General features: G+C 41.1%; 1 protein-coding gene across 1 annotated transcript in view; it reads right to left on the bottom strand.

Moving 5' to 3' along the window:
* The window catches only part of itga8 (integrin, alpha 8), a 47,299-nt gene extending 27,869 nt beyond the window's left edge, over positions 1 to 19,430 (bottom strand). Inside the window, exons 1-12 of the mRNA XM_088307022.1 lie at positions 19,075 to 19,430; positions 17,757 to 17,887; positions 13,988 to 14,088; positions 13,095 to 13,218; positions 11,050 to 11,111; positions 10,583 to 10,628; positions 7,557 to 7,682; positions 5,620 to 5,664; positions 4,359 to 4,402; positions 2,229 to 2,285; positions 1,444 to 1,496; positions 1,165 to 1,370 (exon numbers count right to left, since the gene is read on the bottom strand). Coding sequence (XP_088163148.1) covers positions 1,165 to 1,370; positions 1,444 to 1,496; positions 2,229 to 2,285; positions 4,359 to 4,402; positions 5,620 to 5,664; positions 7,557 to 7,682; positions 10,583 to 10,628; positions 11,050 to 11,111; positions 13,095 to 13,218; positions 13,988 to 14,088; positions 17,757 to 17,887; positions 19,075 to 19,256 — 1,177 coding nt within the window. The 5' untranslated portion in view covers positions 19,257 to 19,430. The remainder of the gene's footprint in view (positions 1 to 1,164; positions 1,371 to 1,443; positions 1,497 to 2,228; positions 2,286 to 4,358; positions 4,403 to 5,619; positions 5,665 to 7,556; positions 7,683 to 10,582; positions 10,629 to 11,049; positions 11,112 to 13,094; positions 13,219 to 13,987; positions 14,089 to 17,756; positions 17,888 to 19,074) is intronic.
* Between the last annotated feature and the right edge of the window lie 2,055 nt (positions 19,431 to 21,485).

The raw sequence follows: 21,485 nt of genomic DNA, 5'->3' as shown, positions 1-21,485 counted from the left end.
TTAATTATTGTCCTCTTGTTTCACTATAAGAGACTCCAGATTGATGTGGCTCCAAATAATCAATTTTATTTAAAATATAATTAAAGGGGAGGTCAACCCAAAAAATGGCTTAACAAGAATATTGCAAATATTTTTGGGGGGTTGAATTCCCCTTTAAATAAATGTGTTTTTATTTTTTTTAAACTTTTTTCAACAAATATGTTCGCTCGTATTTGGACGCGGGAGGGTTTTTTTTTTTTTGCAGATTTTGTGCCATTTAAATTATTTGTTTTAATTTCTGTAAAGTACTTTGTGTTGCATTTCATTGTATAAAAAGTTCCCCAATAAATAAAACTTGATTGATTTATACAATTAATTCTCTATAGTGGAGAATAAGCAATTACGTTGGTCAGTTTATTTGTAGTTTGAATTATTTTATTGTTATTGCATATGAGAAAACCAACATAATGCAATGTTTTCAGTAACATGTTAACATTTTTAACTGTCATACAGGTGCAAAAATAAGTTAATACTCTTTATTGTCTCCACTGACGTAAATCCTGCACGCCGTTGCCAATGTTCCTAATTTTACAGACAACCACAGACCTGCCAGAGGGAGGGCTGCGCCGCTGTGAGAGTCGTCACGGTTTTCCATATGGCTAATCAAAGTGGCCCCTTTCATTCCCTTTAAATGCTACTCACTTGTCACGCGCTAGAGACTTGACATTTGCAGAAGCACATCTGCGCCATGAGATGGGCACTTGGAGACTGCATGCCCACCGATCCCTGATAATTCATGTGTAGGTGAGTCTCTTGCCAATTTTACCCTAATCCCGTCATATTTGATTTATATAAACACCTCCTGAATTCTGGCTCCGTTTGATATGTTTGACAAAATACATAATCAGTATTTTTTATATGAACACGCTTGCAGGAAATTGGCTATTAAACATTCTTTGTATCATTGATGTAATAATGCTAGAATAATAAGATCAAGTTTTTGTTATCTACAACTTCGGTATCAGCCTCAAGCCAAAAATGGCAAAGACTGTGAAGTATGCGAGGAGGAGTTGTTATTTTGTCTTGCGCATTTGTTTGTGTTACTCTGATAAAATTCATCCATCTTAATTTACTTTGTATCGTTTCTTTCCCACACTCTTTTTTTTTTTCACCCTTCCATCTTACCGTTGTATCCGTCATTGTTGACGTCTCCCAGAGGTGCTATGGCCGTGCCGAAGCGCCCAAAGGTGTGCGTGCCAGTGAGGGCGACGGGTTTGGAAAAGGTAAGTGGCGCCGTCTGCAGATACAAGTAGACCCTCCCCACTTCTTTGGGCTTGCTTTCCATCTCCCTCTCCATGTAGAGGGGGGCTCCGATGAGAACATCGTCCATCCTGGATGCACAAGGTGGAGTTTAGACAATACAATACACACATGTAACGCATGCGGATATGATGGTCTACTAACCCATCTCCGTTCAGGTCGGTTACGGCCACTGAGTAGCCAAAATAAGAGGCCATCTGAAGGAAAGAGCATTTAGGATTATAAATAATGAACATATTTCGCATCTGGGTGTCTTAATATGGGGACATTGGCGGGGAATGGATGGGAATAGGTCATTACACGACAACGAACCACATTTGTCCATTCAAACTTGAGTTGAAATGGACGCCCATCCCAGCATAAGGCAGAACCGATTCGGCCATGCCGATCCGTCATCAAAAAATTTTTACTGTTTTCAAAATGAGATGTGTGGGCTTTGCATGTTCTCCTGTGTTTGCGTAGGTTTTGTCTAGGTACCCCATTCCAAAAACAAATTTGATGTCTTAAATATTCATAAGCGAGAATGTGAGCGCGATTTGTTGTTTTGGCCGTGATTGGATGGCAACTAGTCCAGGCAGGATCACGGCCAGTTGGAATTAGCTCCAATTAGTCATGGTACTAACAAGGCCAAACGAAATTGGATGGATGGATCATTATGTACAATGCATGATTTTCTAGGGTCACATCGTTTAATTTATTTTGCACTACTCAGGAAATTTGGAAAACTACACATGGGAAATTCTAACTTGAAATTACATAAAAACAATAATTCACAAGGAATGTGTTCAACTTGGTATATTTTCTAAATTCTCACAGATAAACATCCGATGTAAAGTTCCTGGGAAATTTAGTTTATTTATACTGCAAGGACTTTGCATTTGGAAGTGCATGCCTGTGGAACGACTGGAACGTGCTGCTTCTGCTCTTACCTGTTCTCCGGTGAAATTCTGGATGAAGGTCAGGTTGGTGGAGTTGATCATCACAACCTAAAAGAAACAGAAAGGCCACTTGTGATGACTCGGCAGGTTTAGTCTTTACCGCACATAGCAAACCAGACCCAAAAAAAAAACACACACACAACACAACGCTTAAATGCCTTTCTTTTTCATCCTGCCCTCCCCCATTACAAACCTTCGCGCTCGCCTTTAGCCCCCCTTTTCACCCCCTCCTGCCCCCAAAAGTAACCCTGCTTGTGGGGAGAGATGGAGGGGGAGGCTGAGAATTCCTTCATAAGACCTAAAATAACAACCACATGGGGACAGCCGGGGGCTTAACACACACACACACACACGAGGATACTGCTCGACTCATTCGCAGATGTTGCAAAGACACACTAACCCAGGATTAATTTACAAACAGAAAGAGAGATGAAGATAAACACAAATATCAGATTCATAATGTTAAATGTTAACTCGTCCCAATGGAATAGTTGTCTATGACATGAAAACAACCAGCCAGCATCCCCTCTTACGCTCATTATACCAATGGAGTACTCGCCCTCCCTGAAAAAAGCCTTAAAACACACAGTGTTGCAGAGTGTGTGTACTCTGCTTGCACTGTGATTGCAGGTTAAGGCGAGGGGGGGGGTCGCGTGTGTGAAGGCGGGTTAGCGGGGTGACGTGGGGTCAGTGCCCTCCACATGCGGCGGAAGCAGTGTGTCATTAGGGAGGACGGACACAGTGAGCCCCGGGGACAAGTTCCCATAAGAGCTCACACCAGTTAAACAGAGCATCGCATAAAGTGTCAGAGCGGGCCAGGCGGACGCAACTATATCCATTTCCGACTGTAAGATTCGGGTTTCTTCATGGCTCATCTCGTGCTTCTTTCCACTGTGACATGCCTGCTTTGCAAATGGTGACGATGCTTGACAATTTCAGGTCCAAAAGTGGGGAACCGCAACCAACCCAACAGAGTCAAAGTATTGTTCCGAAAGCCTTGACAAAAAAGAGAGATTCCTCGTGTTTTTATTGTCGTGACGATAATGGTGGTGGCGGTGGAGGAGAAGGTTGCCTTGTAACAAGTTGAAATGACTGTGGTAAAATCTGGAAACGCTTTCACATCCGTTTGTCAGACAGTCAAACCAGTGGTGGAGCTTGGGTTGTAGGCGGCAGGTTGAGTCAAGTATTTGTGGGCCCTCAGCTAATGTTGCACTTGATGGGCCCTATTTCCGTTCTGGGCGCAAGTCTAGCATAAAGCGCAGTCTAACTGTGCACATGGGTGGAGTTTTCTTTCTTTTGGTATTTTGTTAGACTTGCGCGAACAGAATTGGGCGTAACGGGGCGCTTGCTCCGTTGTGGGATGGAAGTCGTCTTTCCCCAGGCCATCCATGCGGCATTACTCATTTGCATCAAAATCAGTTAGTTGTAGCACAAACATAGATATGCCATACCTGACATTGCGAAAACCACCCAACTTGGGGATCGAAGCGCAGAACATGAACCGCTGAGCTAAAAGTCTGGGACACTGGCATGACGAATTGCGTTATAACCGCAATGAATTCATAACTCACGCTGGCATCTGTTATACATTTTCGTAGTCGGGATGTGGACCGACCTATATGCCACCTCCATCCTCCATGTGATTTTTTATTTTTTTTTTTACATATTGTACTTAACAATTCTCACACATCCTCTATTAAATTCTCTTCACTCTTCTGCTTGTATTTGCAACACTGAGAATATAGCAGGGGTCAATACAATAAGTAATACTATATCGACTGGAAAAAAAAGTTGTTTTAAACACTCATTTGTTATAACTTCATTTAAATAATAATTCATAATAATAATAATTAAAAAAAAACCTGTATTCGTCTTAAAGTTCACAGCACTGAGAATATTACAAAATAAAATGTTTTTAGCACTTGATGTCTGTGGAGCGCTTTGCCGCGGGACCTTTTTTTTCTCCCTTGGGGGGGTTTGCACATGAGTTCAGGGGTCATTCAAATGCACTGAGGCCACTTTGATCGTAAAGGTTCACAACTTATTGTCTGATTTCCTCCCAAATCCTTGCAAAAACACACACATCACAAGCACGTTCGGCATTCCTGTGTCCATACTCACATATCCAAAATTTTGGGCTCCTCTTGGTACTCCGGCTAGGAGCTCTGAAAAATTCCAAAATAGGCTTGAATTAGCGCACGTGTGGGAAAGACTTGCAATAAAAGACGGGTACTTGTCAGAGGTTTTGTCAAAGGGTTTAAACTCTAAACAGTGCAGCGACTTAATGATCGGCTGTTGCACTAGTGACTGACGACGCGGTGCAATTAAGATCTCAGGGCGATCCCAGACAGCTTTTCTGTCCTCCTGCTCTTCCCCATAACCACAAGGCCATAAAGCACAACTTCCCAGACCCGTTAGAACCTGGTTACGATCAGTTCTTCGCTGTGACCACGTGAGCTTCTCACCAAAGCACTTGCATCTCAAGGCAAGTGTAACTTTTTAAGACTGTTTGACATGTGTTGCGCTGGAGGGCCTTTGAGTTGGGTATTGGGGGTTCGTAAAAGACAGCTCATTCAGTAAAAATCTCACTAAATGGTGATTAGAAAAAATGCGCCAATAATGGACATGGACTATAAAATGGAGGCAATGGCATTGACAATTTTTTTTCCTGAAAAGGAAGCAATTCACATAGAATTTTTTTTTTGGAACGATACAGATAGCTTTTTTTTTTTTAATTTTTTATTGACGATGGTACTGAATGAGAGATCCTTGTGCACTGTGCCTGTTTAGATTCCACACTTTAAATCATCGGAGTAAGTTTTCGGTGCTGCTGTTTTGGTTGACAATGGGGTAAGTAACAAAGATCAATTAGGATCAGCAGTTTAGTATTTATTTCACAGAGATGTTTATTATTATTATTATTATTATTATTATTATTATTTTTTTTTTTTTAGGAAACACATTTTTCCCTAAAAAAAATCATTTTCAAGAAACACAGACACCCATTTTCCTTTTATTTAAAATCCTACTAAATCCGTCCAGCACAGGCTCATTAGTCATTTTGTTCAAGTTCAGAAGTAACACTAAACCTGCCGAGGTCTGCGAAGCCTGCCACTAATCATTCTAATCAGTCAAAGTGGAGCGCAGGAAATCCCGTTATCAGTAATTCCCAAAGACGTGTCCCCTCGGGGGTCGCGACCCAGACATTCAGAGACAGTTCTCATTATTGCCTGGGAGTTCAGAGCTGCACATTGTCACCCAGCTGTGCACTCGCTCCCTTTGGGTCACCCGATCACACGCCACAGAGATGTGAGCATCCCGAGTACAAAAGAGACAAGTTGAAGTTGTTAGTGCTGCATGTGTTCTTTGTTGGGTTTCTCACCTTGTTCTGAATCGCCAGTAAACTCCCCCACCGCTACAGAGTAACCTAGAGGGAAAGATCATTTTCTAATTATGATACGTTGGTGACATTCGGGAAACATTTACAGATGACATTGTGAAATTGAACTAAAAAGTATGCGTGTCAGGCCATTGTCTGGCAATGTCATTTTGAGAATCAGAGAAACAAATGTTGTCCAAATGTTTTCCAATAATCTTTGCCTACATACATTTTAGTTCAAATGTTGACAGATGCTTCTTCGTTGGTATCAGTGTAGTAAATATATTTACTGGAGAACTGTTATAAATGGAACTAACACAGCTTTAATGTGGTCTATAACAATGCACAACGAACTGTTAGGGCCCCATTTAGCTAGACTGGCGCCCCTGCCCCTCTCGTAAAAAAAGGGCGGAATTTAATTTTTGGGCCGGCGCAAGTCTGTGTCTACAGTTTTTGGGGCCGTGTTGCGACTCTTTGAATATCCCGACACACGGAGTTGCCTGATTCACCCGATAATTTGGTAACAGAAAGTACAACAGTATGCATCTTCATTTTCGTGCGAGGCAACTTAACACCTTTGCTAAGGTGAGAGAGGGCCTGTTGTTTACACCCAAGGTAGGTATGAGAAATTGAGGCAGAACTTGGAAGGAAACTACAATTCCCATAGGCAGGACTGTCCACAACTCTCCGACATCATCATGTTGTCCCCTAGAAGGAAATAAAATAAACCTGGTGGGGTGGACAGAGCCGTGAGAGGAGGCTGTGAAGAAGCACCAGAGAAGAAAAAGCCAGCAAAGATTACTGGGACAAGGGGTGGACTACATGGTTGATGATGGTCAGAATTTGAGGATTCCCAGCTCAATCTGTATGGAATCTAGTGACAAAGGTTGGACTGAGAGGCCACTTGAGGGAAGCAGATGTTCGGAGGCTGAGAGAAACGTCAGAGAGAGCACCATGTTGGCTCGGGCACAAGAGAACAAACACAAGTTGAAAGCCTGAAGGATGGGAGCTGTCACCGGGCGAGTCACCGCTGACCCGGCAACTGCCGGCTTGGTGGCCACCTGATGACTTCTCTTCCAAGTCAAGGCATAACATTGTGGTTCTACAATTTTTTTTTACTATCCCACCAGATGAGATGCTAGCCAAGTTCATATCTATAACGTATTGTCAGAAATTTGTCTTTCTTTCACGATGTCTCCGGAGAAGTGTTTCCGAACATTTAGTGGGCCAAGGGACAATTGAAAAATCTCACGGAATGCTACCAAACCTTGATATAAAAAATTACATGCAGTGGTACTTTGAGATACAAGTTTAATTTGTTTGGTGACAATGCTTGTAACTCAAAACACACATCTCAAAACATCTTATTGATTGTAAAGAATTAAATCACAATTTAACGCTTTTCCTAGATGATAAAGAATATATGCCAGTGGGTGTTGTTATTATCTGTCAATGTGTTCTAAAACCTCTAACATTTCAATGGAATTAAGCAGGCGGCTATTTTTTGCGGTTGTTTCAAATATACAATTTGTAATTCTCTTTATTTGATAGCAAACTTCAACTAGAAGCATTAAACAGCTTGAAGCGACTTTTTAAATGACTTGTTTACTGCAGTGTAATGACAAATGAGTAGAGTTGAGTTGAGTTCACAGCCACCATACAACGTTACTATCTCAAGTTTGCGCTCAAAAGTCAAAGCAAAAATGTGGCTGAAATTGAAAAACCCATAAGTGGGGTCACACATATCTCAAGGCAACACTGCACATTGAAATAAAGATTATATGCGGTGGCAGGGGAAGAGCACTAATAGTAATCGTGATAATCGAACCAAGACATTATTTGTCGTGAACACATAAAAGTTATTAAACGGAAAATATCTCGCGGAATATTAGTGGCTGGGAGTCACTTCCTGAGGGTTGATTTTGAGTTTTTTACATTACCGAGGTAACTGTCATCGTGTGTGTCTTCAGCAGCGGCGGTGTGTTTCTCTCCTGGAACTCGTCTCAGCACAGCTTTCAAAGAGTAGCCGTTCAGTATCTCGGCTACGCCTGCTGTCATCACCTGACCTGCACACACACAAAGACAACCATAGTCGATACTGTACATGGAATAAACGAGCAGAGTGAGAATGTAGAACCTAGTTAGCACGGCGTCTACGTAGCGCTAACGACATATTGGCGTCATCCCCGAGGGAAGTTAAAACCCATCATTAGTCGAGTAAAAAACAGGAAGCGTATTCCTTATGTTCCTTAAACTCTCAAGAAAACATCTGTCTTTTTTCACCGTGAGTGTTTGTGATTTACACGCGCTTGCCGGGACACAAACAACACCTTTGCTCCGCCGTTGAACAGCAGGTCAAGCAAACAAAGCGTTTTATCTACGGCTGTACTCGACCTTCCATAAATCCTCTTTAATGTGCATGTGCGCGCATGTTTGGACTCGGGGAGAGGAAACGGTGCGCTCTTAACCCTCCTGGCAGCTCAACATTGCCTACTTGGCCTGACTTTATCTCCCAAAATAACACATCAACACATTAAACTCACCATTAACTTTGATTAATGGCACATGTTTTTGTAATCGAGCACCAACTAACGGGCTGACCAGACACTCACTGGCCGCAACGTGAAGCACAAGTTCGGAATCTGCATATTGTGGTGGTTGGAGTGCTGCACGCTATCACACTGACAGGTGTTTATAATACGTTGGTCGCAGATACGCTGAATTTCACCTCCACTGCAAACTACAGCCAAAATAATAAACACATTGTCGAATGAATGCCTCCCTGGTGGTGTCAATCAAAACGGAGCGTTATTATCTTTTTAAATGTTTGATACAGGCCGCGTATTGGATATCGTGTGAGTGTACCTAATGAAGTGTCCAGGGAGTATACATGACTGAGGCTCCACTGCTGATGATGATTGTTTCATATTATAGTCTATAAAATCCAGGCAAAGTGCTTTTATAAACATTAAGAGGAAGTCATTTAACTGGATGCAGCCGGCCTTGCCGAGATGAGGGAACAGTCCATTAGTGTAGTCTGCTGAGGCTTTTATATGCTAAGTAACAACGGCACCACTAACAAACAACAAAACTCAATCACACAAATATTGTTTGGTGCTTTCTAAACAGCTTTGTCTGCCTTTTTTCTTTTTAAATCCATACTAAAAGTGTACGAGTGTGTTGTTTTGATAGCCCGTTTTTGGGTGTGCTAGCTGGTTAGCATGACTAAGAAAAATGACACAATCTACAAAAGATGAACAAAGCGTTTTATGTTGCCAAAAAAGTTTACTTTCTCATTTCTCTTGCCCCCCCCCCCCCAAAAAAAAATCATATCATATACTGTAAACCAGTCTGTCTATTAACAAACAAAACTCAAATATTTGGTCAGAAGAATTAATTTTCTGTTTGATTCTTTTTGTGTCAAATTGAGACAACATGTGACTGCTCCTCCAGTGATAAAGAGGGAAGAACAAACAAAAACACACTAATAGGATGTGAGAGCTAGAGTCCGGTCCATCAATTACTAAAGTCTTACATTCACAGCCCGGAGCAATTATTTATTTCCTGAATCATGAAGGAACATTCCCACTGTTGAGGAAAAAAAAACACACACAAATACGACCTTCCATATTGTTTTTTTTTTCATTTTTGTTTGAGGAATTTATTTTTTCTCTCATGAGCTCAGATAGAAAAATTCCCTGTAATTGTAACAGAAACAAAAATGGTACCACCCCATCATCATCAACAAACTCTATGATTATTGTTTTGCTGTTTCAAGACTGATTTATTTTCTATTTTTTTTTCTCCATTTGAGTCACGGGGCAACAAATATTCCACCAGCGCCAGCATGTAATGCATCCTCAAGGTAAAGTCTCACTGTTTTGTCATCCTACGTAACCAATCTCCTTGCGCCAAAATGTTCAACCTTCATGCAAGTGTGCGCTTTTTATTCCATTTTGAATAAATGCACCAACAGGAAATAAGAGATGAATGTGCTTTTGCACAACAGTGTTTTCCCAAATTTAGAATAAGTGAAGAGAAAAAGGAGGTCTCACGGGGAGCACACCTGGATTAGTGGGAGTACTGGCACGCTTGCACGGGTGAACTCCGCTTCTACGACATTTCGGCATTCTGCTCGGACTCCACATCCTGGAAGCAATCCATCGAGCAGGAAATGCATCTGCGCTGTCTAAATCCTTAACCCCCCCGCTCACCTCGCATCCCTTTCACGGCCTTCTGCAACACGTTACTGTCATCTCCTTAATGACCCGCTATCCCCCTCCCTCCCCCTCCCCCACTTTTCCTTCTCACAGCTTCCTCCTCCAATGAGCTTTGTCAGAGTCTCTATCATATCTTTGTGATGACACTGCTTATCTGGCAAGTGCACCACAAAGTGTGCATGAGGGTGTGTGGTGATGGTAGTGGTGGTGAGTGGAGGTGTTGTGCTCATCACCTTGGGAAAATTTGAATTATTACGTGATTGCTAGTCTAACTTCATTTTTTTTTCATGTGGAAAATAACTCGCTCCTTGGTCAAACATTTACCACTTTGGAAAGAAAATTTCCTGTACTAGTTGAAGTTGTCTGTAACTACTGCCACAGTGGCGCAGCCCCCCCTCGTGCAGATCCGCCGGTTTACGCTCATCTCCAAAATTACCAACATCTGACTAACCCAAGAGTTTCGCTGAGCAGGATTTACACCAGTCAGGGAAAGGAAGCTCTTTTCAATGTGTTTTAAACGTGCGAGAAAATTTTTCGGGGCTCCAGCTCACCCGTGACTCAAATGAGGATAGTTGGTATAGAAAATGGATGGAGCGGCTAATTCATGGATTGGAGTTGCAGCGCATTTCAGGCCCTCATTAAATATCTCTGTTTACATTCCAGTCACCATGTTTGGGTGAATTTGAACTTATTTGACTTCAACGGTTCCACTCCATCACTTTAGCGAATGCATAGCGTGCATTTACCTTGCCAGTAAAAGCTTCCAGGGCCTCCTACCACCAGCCTTCCTTCCTGGAATAAATACAATTACTTGCGGTCAGTCATGTGACAGGAACTTGTGAGTGCATGTGACTATTTGCGTGGCTACAAATGTGGTCCTCTATGCACATGTGTACATTTGATTCTTGCTGTCAAACATGTTGACAACCTTTGAAGACTGAGAGCTTCCTGTACAGGAAGGGTGACGTCGGACCGTGAGATGGAGGTTAAAGGTCGCGCTGACTTTACAGTGAAAGAATGCATATGTGTGTATTTAGTCTATTGTTTTAAGAGGCGCATTGGGACGAGAGACTCCCCATGGGACAAACAGGCTCCCATCTTTCACTATAAATCTCAAAAGGGAGGTGTCCGCTTGTAACTTTAAGAAGGGACGTGTTGTGATGCGTTCAGGGAGACTTTGCCAGTATTGTGTTTGTGTTGCATTCATTCATACCTTTGTGAAATCCACACTGAAGCCCGCCTGGCAGAAGCCCTGCCCCTCCGGGTCTGGATCATCTGCAAACCACGCACACACACGCACGCACACACACACACACAGACACATTCAATTAACCGTTAAGAGGCAGCATGTCATTTGTTTTAATCAGTGGAAAGGTTTTTATTCTGGAGCTAAACGCTCATCTGACACAGGAGAGTATGTCTCATATCATATGAAACAATTAAATGAAAAAAGAAAAAAAAAAAAGAAAAACAATATGGTCGAAGACATGTTTTTATTTTAATTACGTCATCTAACTGCGCATGAAAATCAGAAGGAGGGATTGTTCCCCATGTTGGAGGCACCCCGAGGTGAAGCTTGACGATGTGTAACAACGCACGAGTGTATAAACACGACGTGATTTATGGGAGGTAGGGAGGGTGCACATTCAAGTGTTAGCGGAGGCGCAGAAATTGGACATATGATAGGAAATATGGCGCAGCTTTATGTCTCCCTGGAGAGCAACATGGTGCACTGTGTTAAGTGGGGCTTTGTTTGCACTGGCACACCCCCCCCCCCCCCCCCACACACACACACAACAAAATGCATATCTATGCGATGACCAGAGGGAGCGCTTGGAATTTTTAAGTGTGAACAGTGAGACATTTATTAGCGGAGGTCCAGACGTTAAATACCGCAATTTTATCTATTGTTTATGATGTGCCACCCGATAGCCACCATTCGTCCTTATCATGCTCAAATCACCCGGCCGGGAGAAGTATAAGCAGGAGGGACCTGGATGCGAGGGCGGAAGGGTTAGGGTGCAAGGCAGGAAAATCCCTACAAGCCCATTAAGATGACAGAAAAAAGACACAGATATGCTATCAGTGGGGGGAGACTTGAAAGTGAGATGTGAAGTAACAACTCCATTTATGTAGGGTGCAACTGGGAGGAACAGCATGAGATAGTAAGATACGATTTCTACGATTTTTTTTGACAGACACCGAATCAGGTAGCCTTGCGCAATCAAATCAGATGCATCAAGGACTGTATCAGATAACTGTTATGTTTGCCATTATATAGACAAAGTAGTTTTTTTTTGTTTTTTTTTAGAAACGTGTTAATTCAACTATTAAGATCACTGTGATTGTAGTTTGCAGTAACTGTGTCAGAATGACAACTGTTTCTAATAATCTGATTCTTAAAAAAAGGTATCAAAATTATTCACATTACATAGGACGAGGCAGTTGTACAAGAATGCAACCTAACACACTAAATCAGGCGTGGGCAAAATACGGCCCGGGGGCCACCTGCGGCCCGTTAAACGTTTTAATCCGGCCCGCCAAACTTGAAAAAAATTAAATAAATAAACCTTGTTAATGTTTTATTTTCTAAATACTGCGGTTTTTCAAAGACATATATGTTGTTGTAATGCTTTTGTTCACTTTCTTTTAAAATTAAATGCATTTTTTTTCTCCGATGAGGTGAGGTTACCAAGACACTCGATCTATCTGCTCCTGGTCCGGCCCCTCTGTCAAATTTTAGAACCCATTGTGGCCCGCCAATCAAAAAGTTTGCCCACCCCTGAAACTTCTGTATATTTTTTATGAAAACTTGGGCCTACTATGCTACTGTAGTTTAATGTTGGTCATGATGATGGTATTTTCACGCAACATATATTTGCGGGTAGTACTTGGTGAAAAACATTTGCGAATCACTGACTTAGTAGAACAATTTGAAAAATTAAAAGCTCTCTGACAATCCAATTTAATCGGAATTTTATGGCAACCACAGCTAGTCTATATTTAATTTAACATTAAATACTTCTGAATAGCCCACTTCAATAACAATAGATTTATTGCAGATAGTTAGAGGATCAAGTTAGAAGTACATCATAAAACTTATTGTTAAATGAAGGCCTCGCAAATTGATTTGAACATTAAGTTGTGGCCAGTGAGTGCATGCAATACATTTGGATTGATATGGACAGCTGCAACGGCGGAAATGAAGAATAGGTGAGGTGGAAACGAAGCAGAGGCGGAAATCGTAGAGTGACTCACTGGTCCGACATGGCGAGTATTCTGCGTAGGCACTAAAGTTCTGGACGGCAACGTAGCACGTCCCCACGGGATCCATCTCCCCGCTCAGCTTCACCGTACGCCAGTGGTAGAGAGGAGCACATGCCTGCACAATACATCACAAGTTTACGGTTTGAAAAACAAGCTCAAAAGCAGTGGAGGAGCAGAAAGTCAAATTTATTTGATCATTATTTGCTTTTTTTTTTTTTATGACACTCATGATAAATAACAAAGAAAAAAATATATCTAAAAGAAAATGTCCAATACAAAACGCAACTGTGTGGTCATACATACGCCCGTTTTTATCTTGAGCTCACGTGTGTCTGGTTACGGAATTCGCACAGCATAACGTGATGTCAGCCATGCTTGCCAATTACTTCCTGCCCATACATACTGAATAGCATTTAGAGTTGCCTGAGAAGGTAAGATAATATTTGTGTTTTTTCAGCAAAAGTCCAGTCGATTATTATTTGGAAATTGAGCCGCGACAAGTGGCTGGCCGGCCCTAAATAATATACGGTACATCAATATTTCAACATACACACGACACGATGTATCGTTTTTACTTCACCAGATTCATTTTTTCATTCATTTTTTCTCAACTTTTAAAACACACCATTAAATAGTAATAGTCATATATTTCATTATTATTGTCACATTCTAAACTAAGGTCATATTGATACTCATATTACAGCACACGGCTAATGAGTCCTTTTTACTGCAGCAGATCTCTGGCATCTACATAATGCGCCTCGTTGCACATTGTTTGCTGTGATTTATATAGTCTGACGTGCCACTAAAACCGGAGCTGCTAAACGGCGTTTCATTTTTCTGCGACAATGACATTTTATTACAATTTTGCAATGACTACTCACCACCACTTTGCCTTTGTGTGTCCTTACAGATGCTCCAAACCACTGATGGGACTTAAATTCCAAAGGTTCTCTGCTGCCATTTACCTTGATCATGCGGTTATCTGTGGAGAAGAATCAACAAAAAAATGCCGCAAAATCATTAATGATGCCATGAAAAGATGTCACGAGGCTTGACACTGACTCCATTCTTGTAGAGTGCGAGGATGGAAACATTTGTCGTAGATGTAACAAAGTCTAAAACCAAAAATAACATTTGCTTCACAGAAACACATTTGTCAGGATGTAAATGTTCCTTTTTAAAACTAAGCTGGCGTCATAAAATATAACAACACCTGTGAGACAAACACATTACAAGCATCTCCCTGCTGGTTTAACCGAATTGTGTTAGGTTTAGTGTTTTTTTTTGAGGATATTTTCCAACATTATTGCAGCTGGGTCTCTTTAGGAACGTGTACCCCTCAACCTTGTTAAACACCTTCCTTTAACACGTTCACTCAAACTCGCACTATGCATGCGCACATGCTGGGTTGACCACTTCACAAAAATGATTGGCCGTGGTGAACATGGAACATCCGTCATCCTTTGACTGACTGATTGATTTCCCTGAGAAATCAATGTAACAACGTTTTTTTTTTTTATTCATGCTTTCAGGCTCGAGTCAGACATTGATGTTATGTTACGAGTAGACTCAATTTTCTTTGTTGAATAAAAATGGAAACAGTCATCAATCTGCTTCTGAATGTTCTGAATTGCTGTTTTAATGCTCATGTTGTTCCTCTTTAGATCAGAAACCAGTTAGGACTGCATCAACGGCACCTCTGGCTGCTGCAGTCAATTTAACAGATTTAATTATCATTAGGTGCTCTTAGCTGGTTAGTAGTCCATAATGTACGCTGCCGCTTGCCCAGTTAACTGGGCTTGGCTCCAGTTCACACGCTACCCTAATGAAGACGTGCGCTATAGGAAATAGATATATCAAGTATAAGTCATTGATTGCCGTTACAAATTTCCTACATACAAATACAACATATTGCTGTAGTTTGGTTTGGAACACAATCCACTCAAATTGAAAAAAAAGCCTTCAACATCAGTGTCACAATCCTCCCATTCGTCCATCTTCTGTATATTTAAAAAAAACAACAAAAAAAAACGCCTTTGACATCAGTTCCATCATCCATCCATCCTTCCATCCATCAATCCATCCATCCACAACTATTAAATGGCATTCCTATTTCTTTTATGTTCCTTTCCTGTATGCTCAGGAGGTGTCCCAATACTTTTGTTCATACAGTCCATCTGTCCCACTAACCGGTTTTGGTCTTCCATCCGCCACAATGCTGACATGACACGACAAGTCTGCCTTTTGTCACTGCTTCCACGCAGGTACGTACACTTAATCTGCTGCATGTGAAATTAATGTGTGGACAATAACCAGCAAGACACACACACATGCACACACACAGATGTTTGCCATGCTAGCCCCTTGGTTATTGTGTACATGTGTGCTTCATCCCCTCTCTGGTTTGTACCTGTAATAATGGGGCGGCTGTAACTCTAGAAAAATCCACCATGGCCTCGATCATCAATCACCCACGAGCGCACAAAGAGATACACACGCTGGTATTTAGATTACTGCACGCATACAAGCACACACTTGCTGCCTCTGGTGCTTGCAGGACATGCAATCAAACCAGAAAAACGAAGCTTTTGCAAAGAATTACCTCAGAATTAGCAACCAGAATTAGCAGAATAAAATCAACAGATATGTAACCAGGGAACTTCCATGAACCATATGTCCACTCACTTGTTTTATACAGTTGCAGAAGGTATCCCAACGGAGGGATAGGAATAATAATTACCCCATCAGTTGATTATGTATCATGTTGAATGTGAATGTCATGAGTTTTCAGTTTGCTTTTGCCACTTTATTTACACAGCTTGCCCAGTGATTGGAATTTAATTCGATTATTGTTTATTGTTTTGATCAGGTCATGTTCAATAAGACATACATAATTAATGTAACTGCATTGGTTTCAGTTATTAATGTAAATATCAATATTTTTACTAAGGCACCAAGTTAGGGCAAGAAGTTTCTACTCCATGCAGCATTGCTTCTTCCATAAGAAAGTAAAATTGGTATTGCGTGAAATCCTAAACTGACTTGAATAGCAATCAAATTGAATTGGAAAATCTAATTGAATTGGGCCTTTGTGAATCGAATCGAATCAATTTTGGAAAACAGAATCGATTCCAGCCCTACATAATTCACGGTTGACCACTAAGCAAAGCTTTTAAAAGGCAAGTCAAGCAAAAAAAAAGTGTCTACAATCGCATTTTCTATGCGTCCCCACGAGTCTAAACACGGTTTTCCGATAAACACTTTGTTTGTAGAATATGAATTAAGCGGTAAAATCCACCAATTTTTAGCCGCCTCAAGGTCATCACTTCTTTCGGCTAAAAATGACATCACAGTCGCTCAGGGCTCAGGTCCTGACCGATCATGGCTCAGCTATTTTACATACAGTTGTTCATCTGACCTTCACACGCTCAGCCGTGATTGGTCGCTACCCAAGCCTTGAGGGAATGAAAAACTGGTGAATGTTACTGCTTAATTCATATTCCACAATATTAATCATAATGCCATATTTAGACAAGTGGGGATGCATAGAACATATGTGAAGACGATTTTTGACTCGGCTTCCCCTTCAAGTAAAAAAGTATAAGCGTTTCGAGTGGAAAGTAACAAGTGAGAGTAGAAAAGAAGACGGACACTAAGTACAAGTATAATACTCAGTGCTACTTCCTGGTTTATGACAAACTGAAAGGCGGTACCATTCGTTCTGGAAGATGGAGAAGAATTCCATTGATGCTACAGTGTCACAAATGCACCTTTATCTAGATGCTCACTGAAAATGTATGGCTTCTTCCTCGGCCTCTGCACCACCCCTTTCCAGATCCTGTTTTATATACCCCAAATGACAGTTGCAGAAAAAAGGTCATTCAAACAACAAAGCGAGAGGTGGACTCCAGCCGTGACGCACATACAGTGTATGCAGTATATAACGCAGTCTTTTATTTCCATGTGCGCGGTCATAACTTTTCGTTATAAAGCCTTCAAATTTGATGCTGCTCAGATGCTGATTTCAAGCTATTTCCTCCAGCCAAGTAGGCATGAAAAAGTCATTTTTGCCCTCTCATTTTGAGGCTGTTGAGTCATCTTCAAGAGAGAGAAAGAGAGAGGGGGTGGATTGATGGAGGAGAAGTGGAGACAAGAGGAGGGGAAAGGAGACAGGGATACATTTTCAAGATGTAATGAAAAGCAGACCTCACCCAGTCCCCCTTCTTTCTTCCGTAAGGGAACTAAATTCCCATGTGCATACAAAGCAACCCCCCTCCCCGCACCCCCCTGCCTTTCTTGAGTTCTCACTTGTTCTGGATTTTAACCTCCATCCACCGCACACAACATTGGAGATGGAGCAGAGGCTGATTGGATACTTTGCATATCAAAACTATTCAGTCTTGAACCAGTAAACATGCCAGCCATCTTTTTGATAAAAGCCATATGTCTTATCGTTCTTGTTTTTCCATGCAAACAACAACAACGGGCCGACTCACTTACAATTAACTCATTGGCTCCAAATGTTGACAACTGAGGTCACCTTTAGCTATAAAAGAGACATATGTGCACAAGCACTTTTTCACGTACAAACCATCATAAAATATATTAAGACAGCTCTCACTCCAGAACAAAATAACGGCGGGAACTTACTGGCGTTGTCAAAGGGTATTTGCCTGCAGCTGTCAGGCAGGCCCGGCCAAGGGCAGTAGTAGACGGACCCGGCTTCCACAATGCCAGGCTGGGAGGTGTTGGCCTTGGGAGCTCCTACCAACACGCTAAACCTGGGACAAAAATGTATCTTTCAAGAAATGCATGGAAAGGGCAATGGGTGATACAAATCACATTGCGAGATAACATAAAACACGAGTCTGCATCCGTCAATTTCATATCTCTCTATATAAATATATTAGGAGTGTTCGTATCTTCATAAACGAGGATTCAATACATATCTCGAATTATTTTGAAGTGGAATGATCTGATTTGGTTCAATTTGATGCACCCGCATCTTTTAAATCAAAAAGCGGTCAAATTCATAGATAATTATATTCAAGAATTAATTGTTTAGATACCTAAAACTGTCCAAATCAGTGTGTTGAATCAAAACAGGAAGAAATTTGCAAATATCTGCTTTGATTTCGGATTACACCGATCAACGTATTATGTACCCTTTTTATGACATTATATGGACCAAAACAGTAACAGAATCATAGAAAAAGAAAATTCAGTTCAAGACGTTTTATGCACCGTCAATTTGAAAAAAATGTCCTGTTTTTAGATAAAGGAATGCAAATATTTTATTTTAATCAGGTTAATCAATTAATCGACAAAATAATCAACAAATTCATTATTAAAATAATTCTTAGTTACAGCCCTAATATATACTTACATACAGATACATATCTGCATATATCTGAGTGTGTGTATATATATATATATATATATGTATATGCATGGTTCATGTATATATACACAGAATGCTAATTAGCTAACAAGCTAACTAGATAGCTAGATAGCTAGCTAGCCACCTAGCTAGAAACAGACAGACAGATAGAGGAGTGTTGACTGCAAATGGAAGCCAATGTGTCGAGTCACTTAATATTAAAAGGTCAAAATTGTATATTAATATTTGATATTAGTGCATCAAATTCTACCACAGAAAAAAACATCACATGCTGATATTTTTCTCACCCCCACTATAATACACAACACAATATGAGATCCAATAAAAAAAAGATGGTTACCTCATTTTGCCACATGACTAATAAAAACAGCATTAAATAACTGTCTAAATGATACAGTGCTGCTCCGTAGTCACTCTACTGAATATATTATTAAATTAATAAGATTTGAGTGCGATATTATATTTATTGTTGAAATGAGAATGCACTTCAAGAATTGAGCAAAAGGACTTCATAAAGGATGATGCAAGTCAATCTGTAACTTTACGGTCAACGAAGTTGCCACTCACGTGTTACTGCTGCTGCTGGCCTGGTAGAAGTCCACGGAATAACCGAAATAACTCCCACTCGGTCCGCGGTACACCGTGGGATGCTGCGCGTAAAGGTTGAAGCTCCATACCCCACTTGGCGCGCACCAGAGGAGGGAGAGTAGCCTGAATGTGAACACTCCCATGTCCCATGAACGCTCCATCCCGCAGTTTACAATCCCCGGTTCAACTGAGAGGCAGCCGGATGGAGGTCCCACCGCGTGCAGGTGAGGTCGCTTCAGATGCCGCCTGGAGTCCGTCTGGATCACCGCGCTCCACCCCCGGATCTTCTCCTTCTTCTGACCCCCTTCAAGCCAGCAGCAGGTCTGCTGCTTGGGAACCTCCACAATGCAACTCAGTCCCACCCCCGCCCCCTGCTCCAAACTTTTACCACCCCTACTCACACACGCGCCGTCATTAAAGCAGGGACAAACCACAACTGAGCGCCCAAACCGCCCGTCATCGCTCCTTATATGGCGCGTTTTCCTCATGGGGAAATTAATCCATCCTTTTAATTGGTGCTTGAAAAATAAACAAAATCAAAGTGAAATTTGTAACGTACACATTCGCGGCAAATTAGGAAACTTTAACTTCCATGCACTCTGACATACACAACGTTTGCTTGCCTCGCAAAATTTAATTATTGAATCGAAACGACTGGTTCCATGAGAGATCACCAACTGTCGAATATCTAATATCACCTATTTGGTCTGAAAATGATTTACTTACAACAAAGAATTTGCTTATGTATCTATGCCACTGACATATAGTGACAAACAGACCAATTAAATTCTCTACCACTAGGTGGCAGTAAACACAGTTAACTTACGTGAATATCCCACACGCACACGCACGCACACGCACGCGCACTCTCATACAACCGAATTAAGTCATGGCTTCCATTACAGTAATTGTTTGATTAAATTGCGGCAAGATCATCATAATTTCAGTAAACCTTTTATTTAGTGGTGTGTTGTAAGAAATCTCTAAAACGGGAGTTTGCTCATGAAGGTGGTGAATCTGTTGTCAGCAACCCAAGACAAGAGCAGGATCTAAAAATCTACTTCACAAAAATAATAATGCTTAATTTTTAATTTTAATTATCTGATTATGGCCATAAACGAGGAACCTTTAGATTTCAGATCTCAGTCATAACCAAGGATTATTATCTTTTTAAAGACACGTTTTAAAATCCAGTTGATTGCGCAAATGTAAAATGCTGGGCCTGTTAAATTTGTATTGTATTGGGAGACCTGGCCGTAACGCAACTGCACAGCCCAGCCTCTCGTATTAAAAACATTTACAAAGAGATGATGATAATGGACTGAGAAAAACCCCTTTGGACAGTCTGTTTTACTTAACTGAGCTTTACAAGCGTATTAATAACACAATGAACTCCTGTGGCAAGTCTGACAGTGCAGCGTAAAGACAAATGAAACCGCATTAGTGTCTGTCACGTAAAAAAAAAAACTTGAACCGTCAAATGGAGACGCTTTCAACACTTGGCATCTCTCACTTTGTGACCCCATGACCTCATCATTTAATTACACAGTTCACCTTGTCTTCAAGTCGCTTTCATGCAAGAAGTATGTATGTGAAGGGTCTGCTCAATGTGAATCCAACATGAACAAGATGCAGGAGAAACGTTCTACAGAAGGTCAGGGGAGTCATAATTCTATGTTTGAGCTTATCTGGTAACGGTGAAGCAGGTTGTAGGTAATGTATCGAATGGAGTGCATTTTTTTTTGGGGGGGGGGGGGGGGGAGGGCGAGGTGAGGATGAGAGGTGCCACATGCTTCTTTGCCCCTTGATGCCCCTTTAAAAAAAATTTATCCACTTGTGGGTGGAAGACTCTGAGGCTTTTCAAATAGAAACATGCTCTATGCAACTCAGCCTAAAATGTGTTTAGATAAAACTAATTAAGGAATAAATATAAAGTGTTTGAGTTAGTGTGTGAGGGGAGGGGCAACACGACTTGCGCATAAGAAGGGCCATAAAGGGGCATGCAAATTAAGCAGTTGCAACAGCTAATTTACCACATATAGACTCACACGTTTATAGTCATTAAAACGATTGACTTATTTTTTAACAAGTTAGAACACATATTTCCTAGCGGCTCCTGAACGCACCAGTCACTATGGAGCGCACATGGTCTGTAAAACAGCAGATGATTCCACGTTCAGAACTCAAATGAAGCTACTTGTGGCGGCAGAGCTGATCTAATGTTTAACATGCCTTGCAACTTGAGTCGAACCGTTCCATGTTGATAATGTGGGCAATTTATGACAAATTAATTGGTAAGGAAATCAGAAATTATGTACATTTAACTGTATTTAGATTCTTTCAAATAAAAAAAACATCAAAAATTTTACTTGCCGTTTTTTTTTTGCAAT

Source organism: Idiotropiscis lumnitzeri, chromosome 10 (genome assembly GCF_059441095.1).
Source record: "Idiotropiscis lumnitzeri isolate Australia: NSW breed Sydney's pygmy pipehorse chromosome 10, RoL_Ilum_1.0, whole genome shotgun sequence".
Lineage (NCBI taxonomy): Eukaryota > Metazoa > Chordata > Actinopteri > Syngnathiformes > Syngnathidae > Idiotropiscis > Idiotropiscis lumnitzeri.
This window is presented reverse-complemented; position numbering and strand designations above follow the sequence as displayed.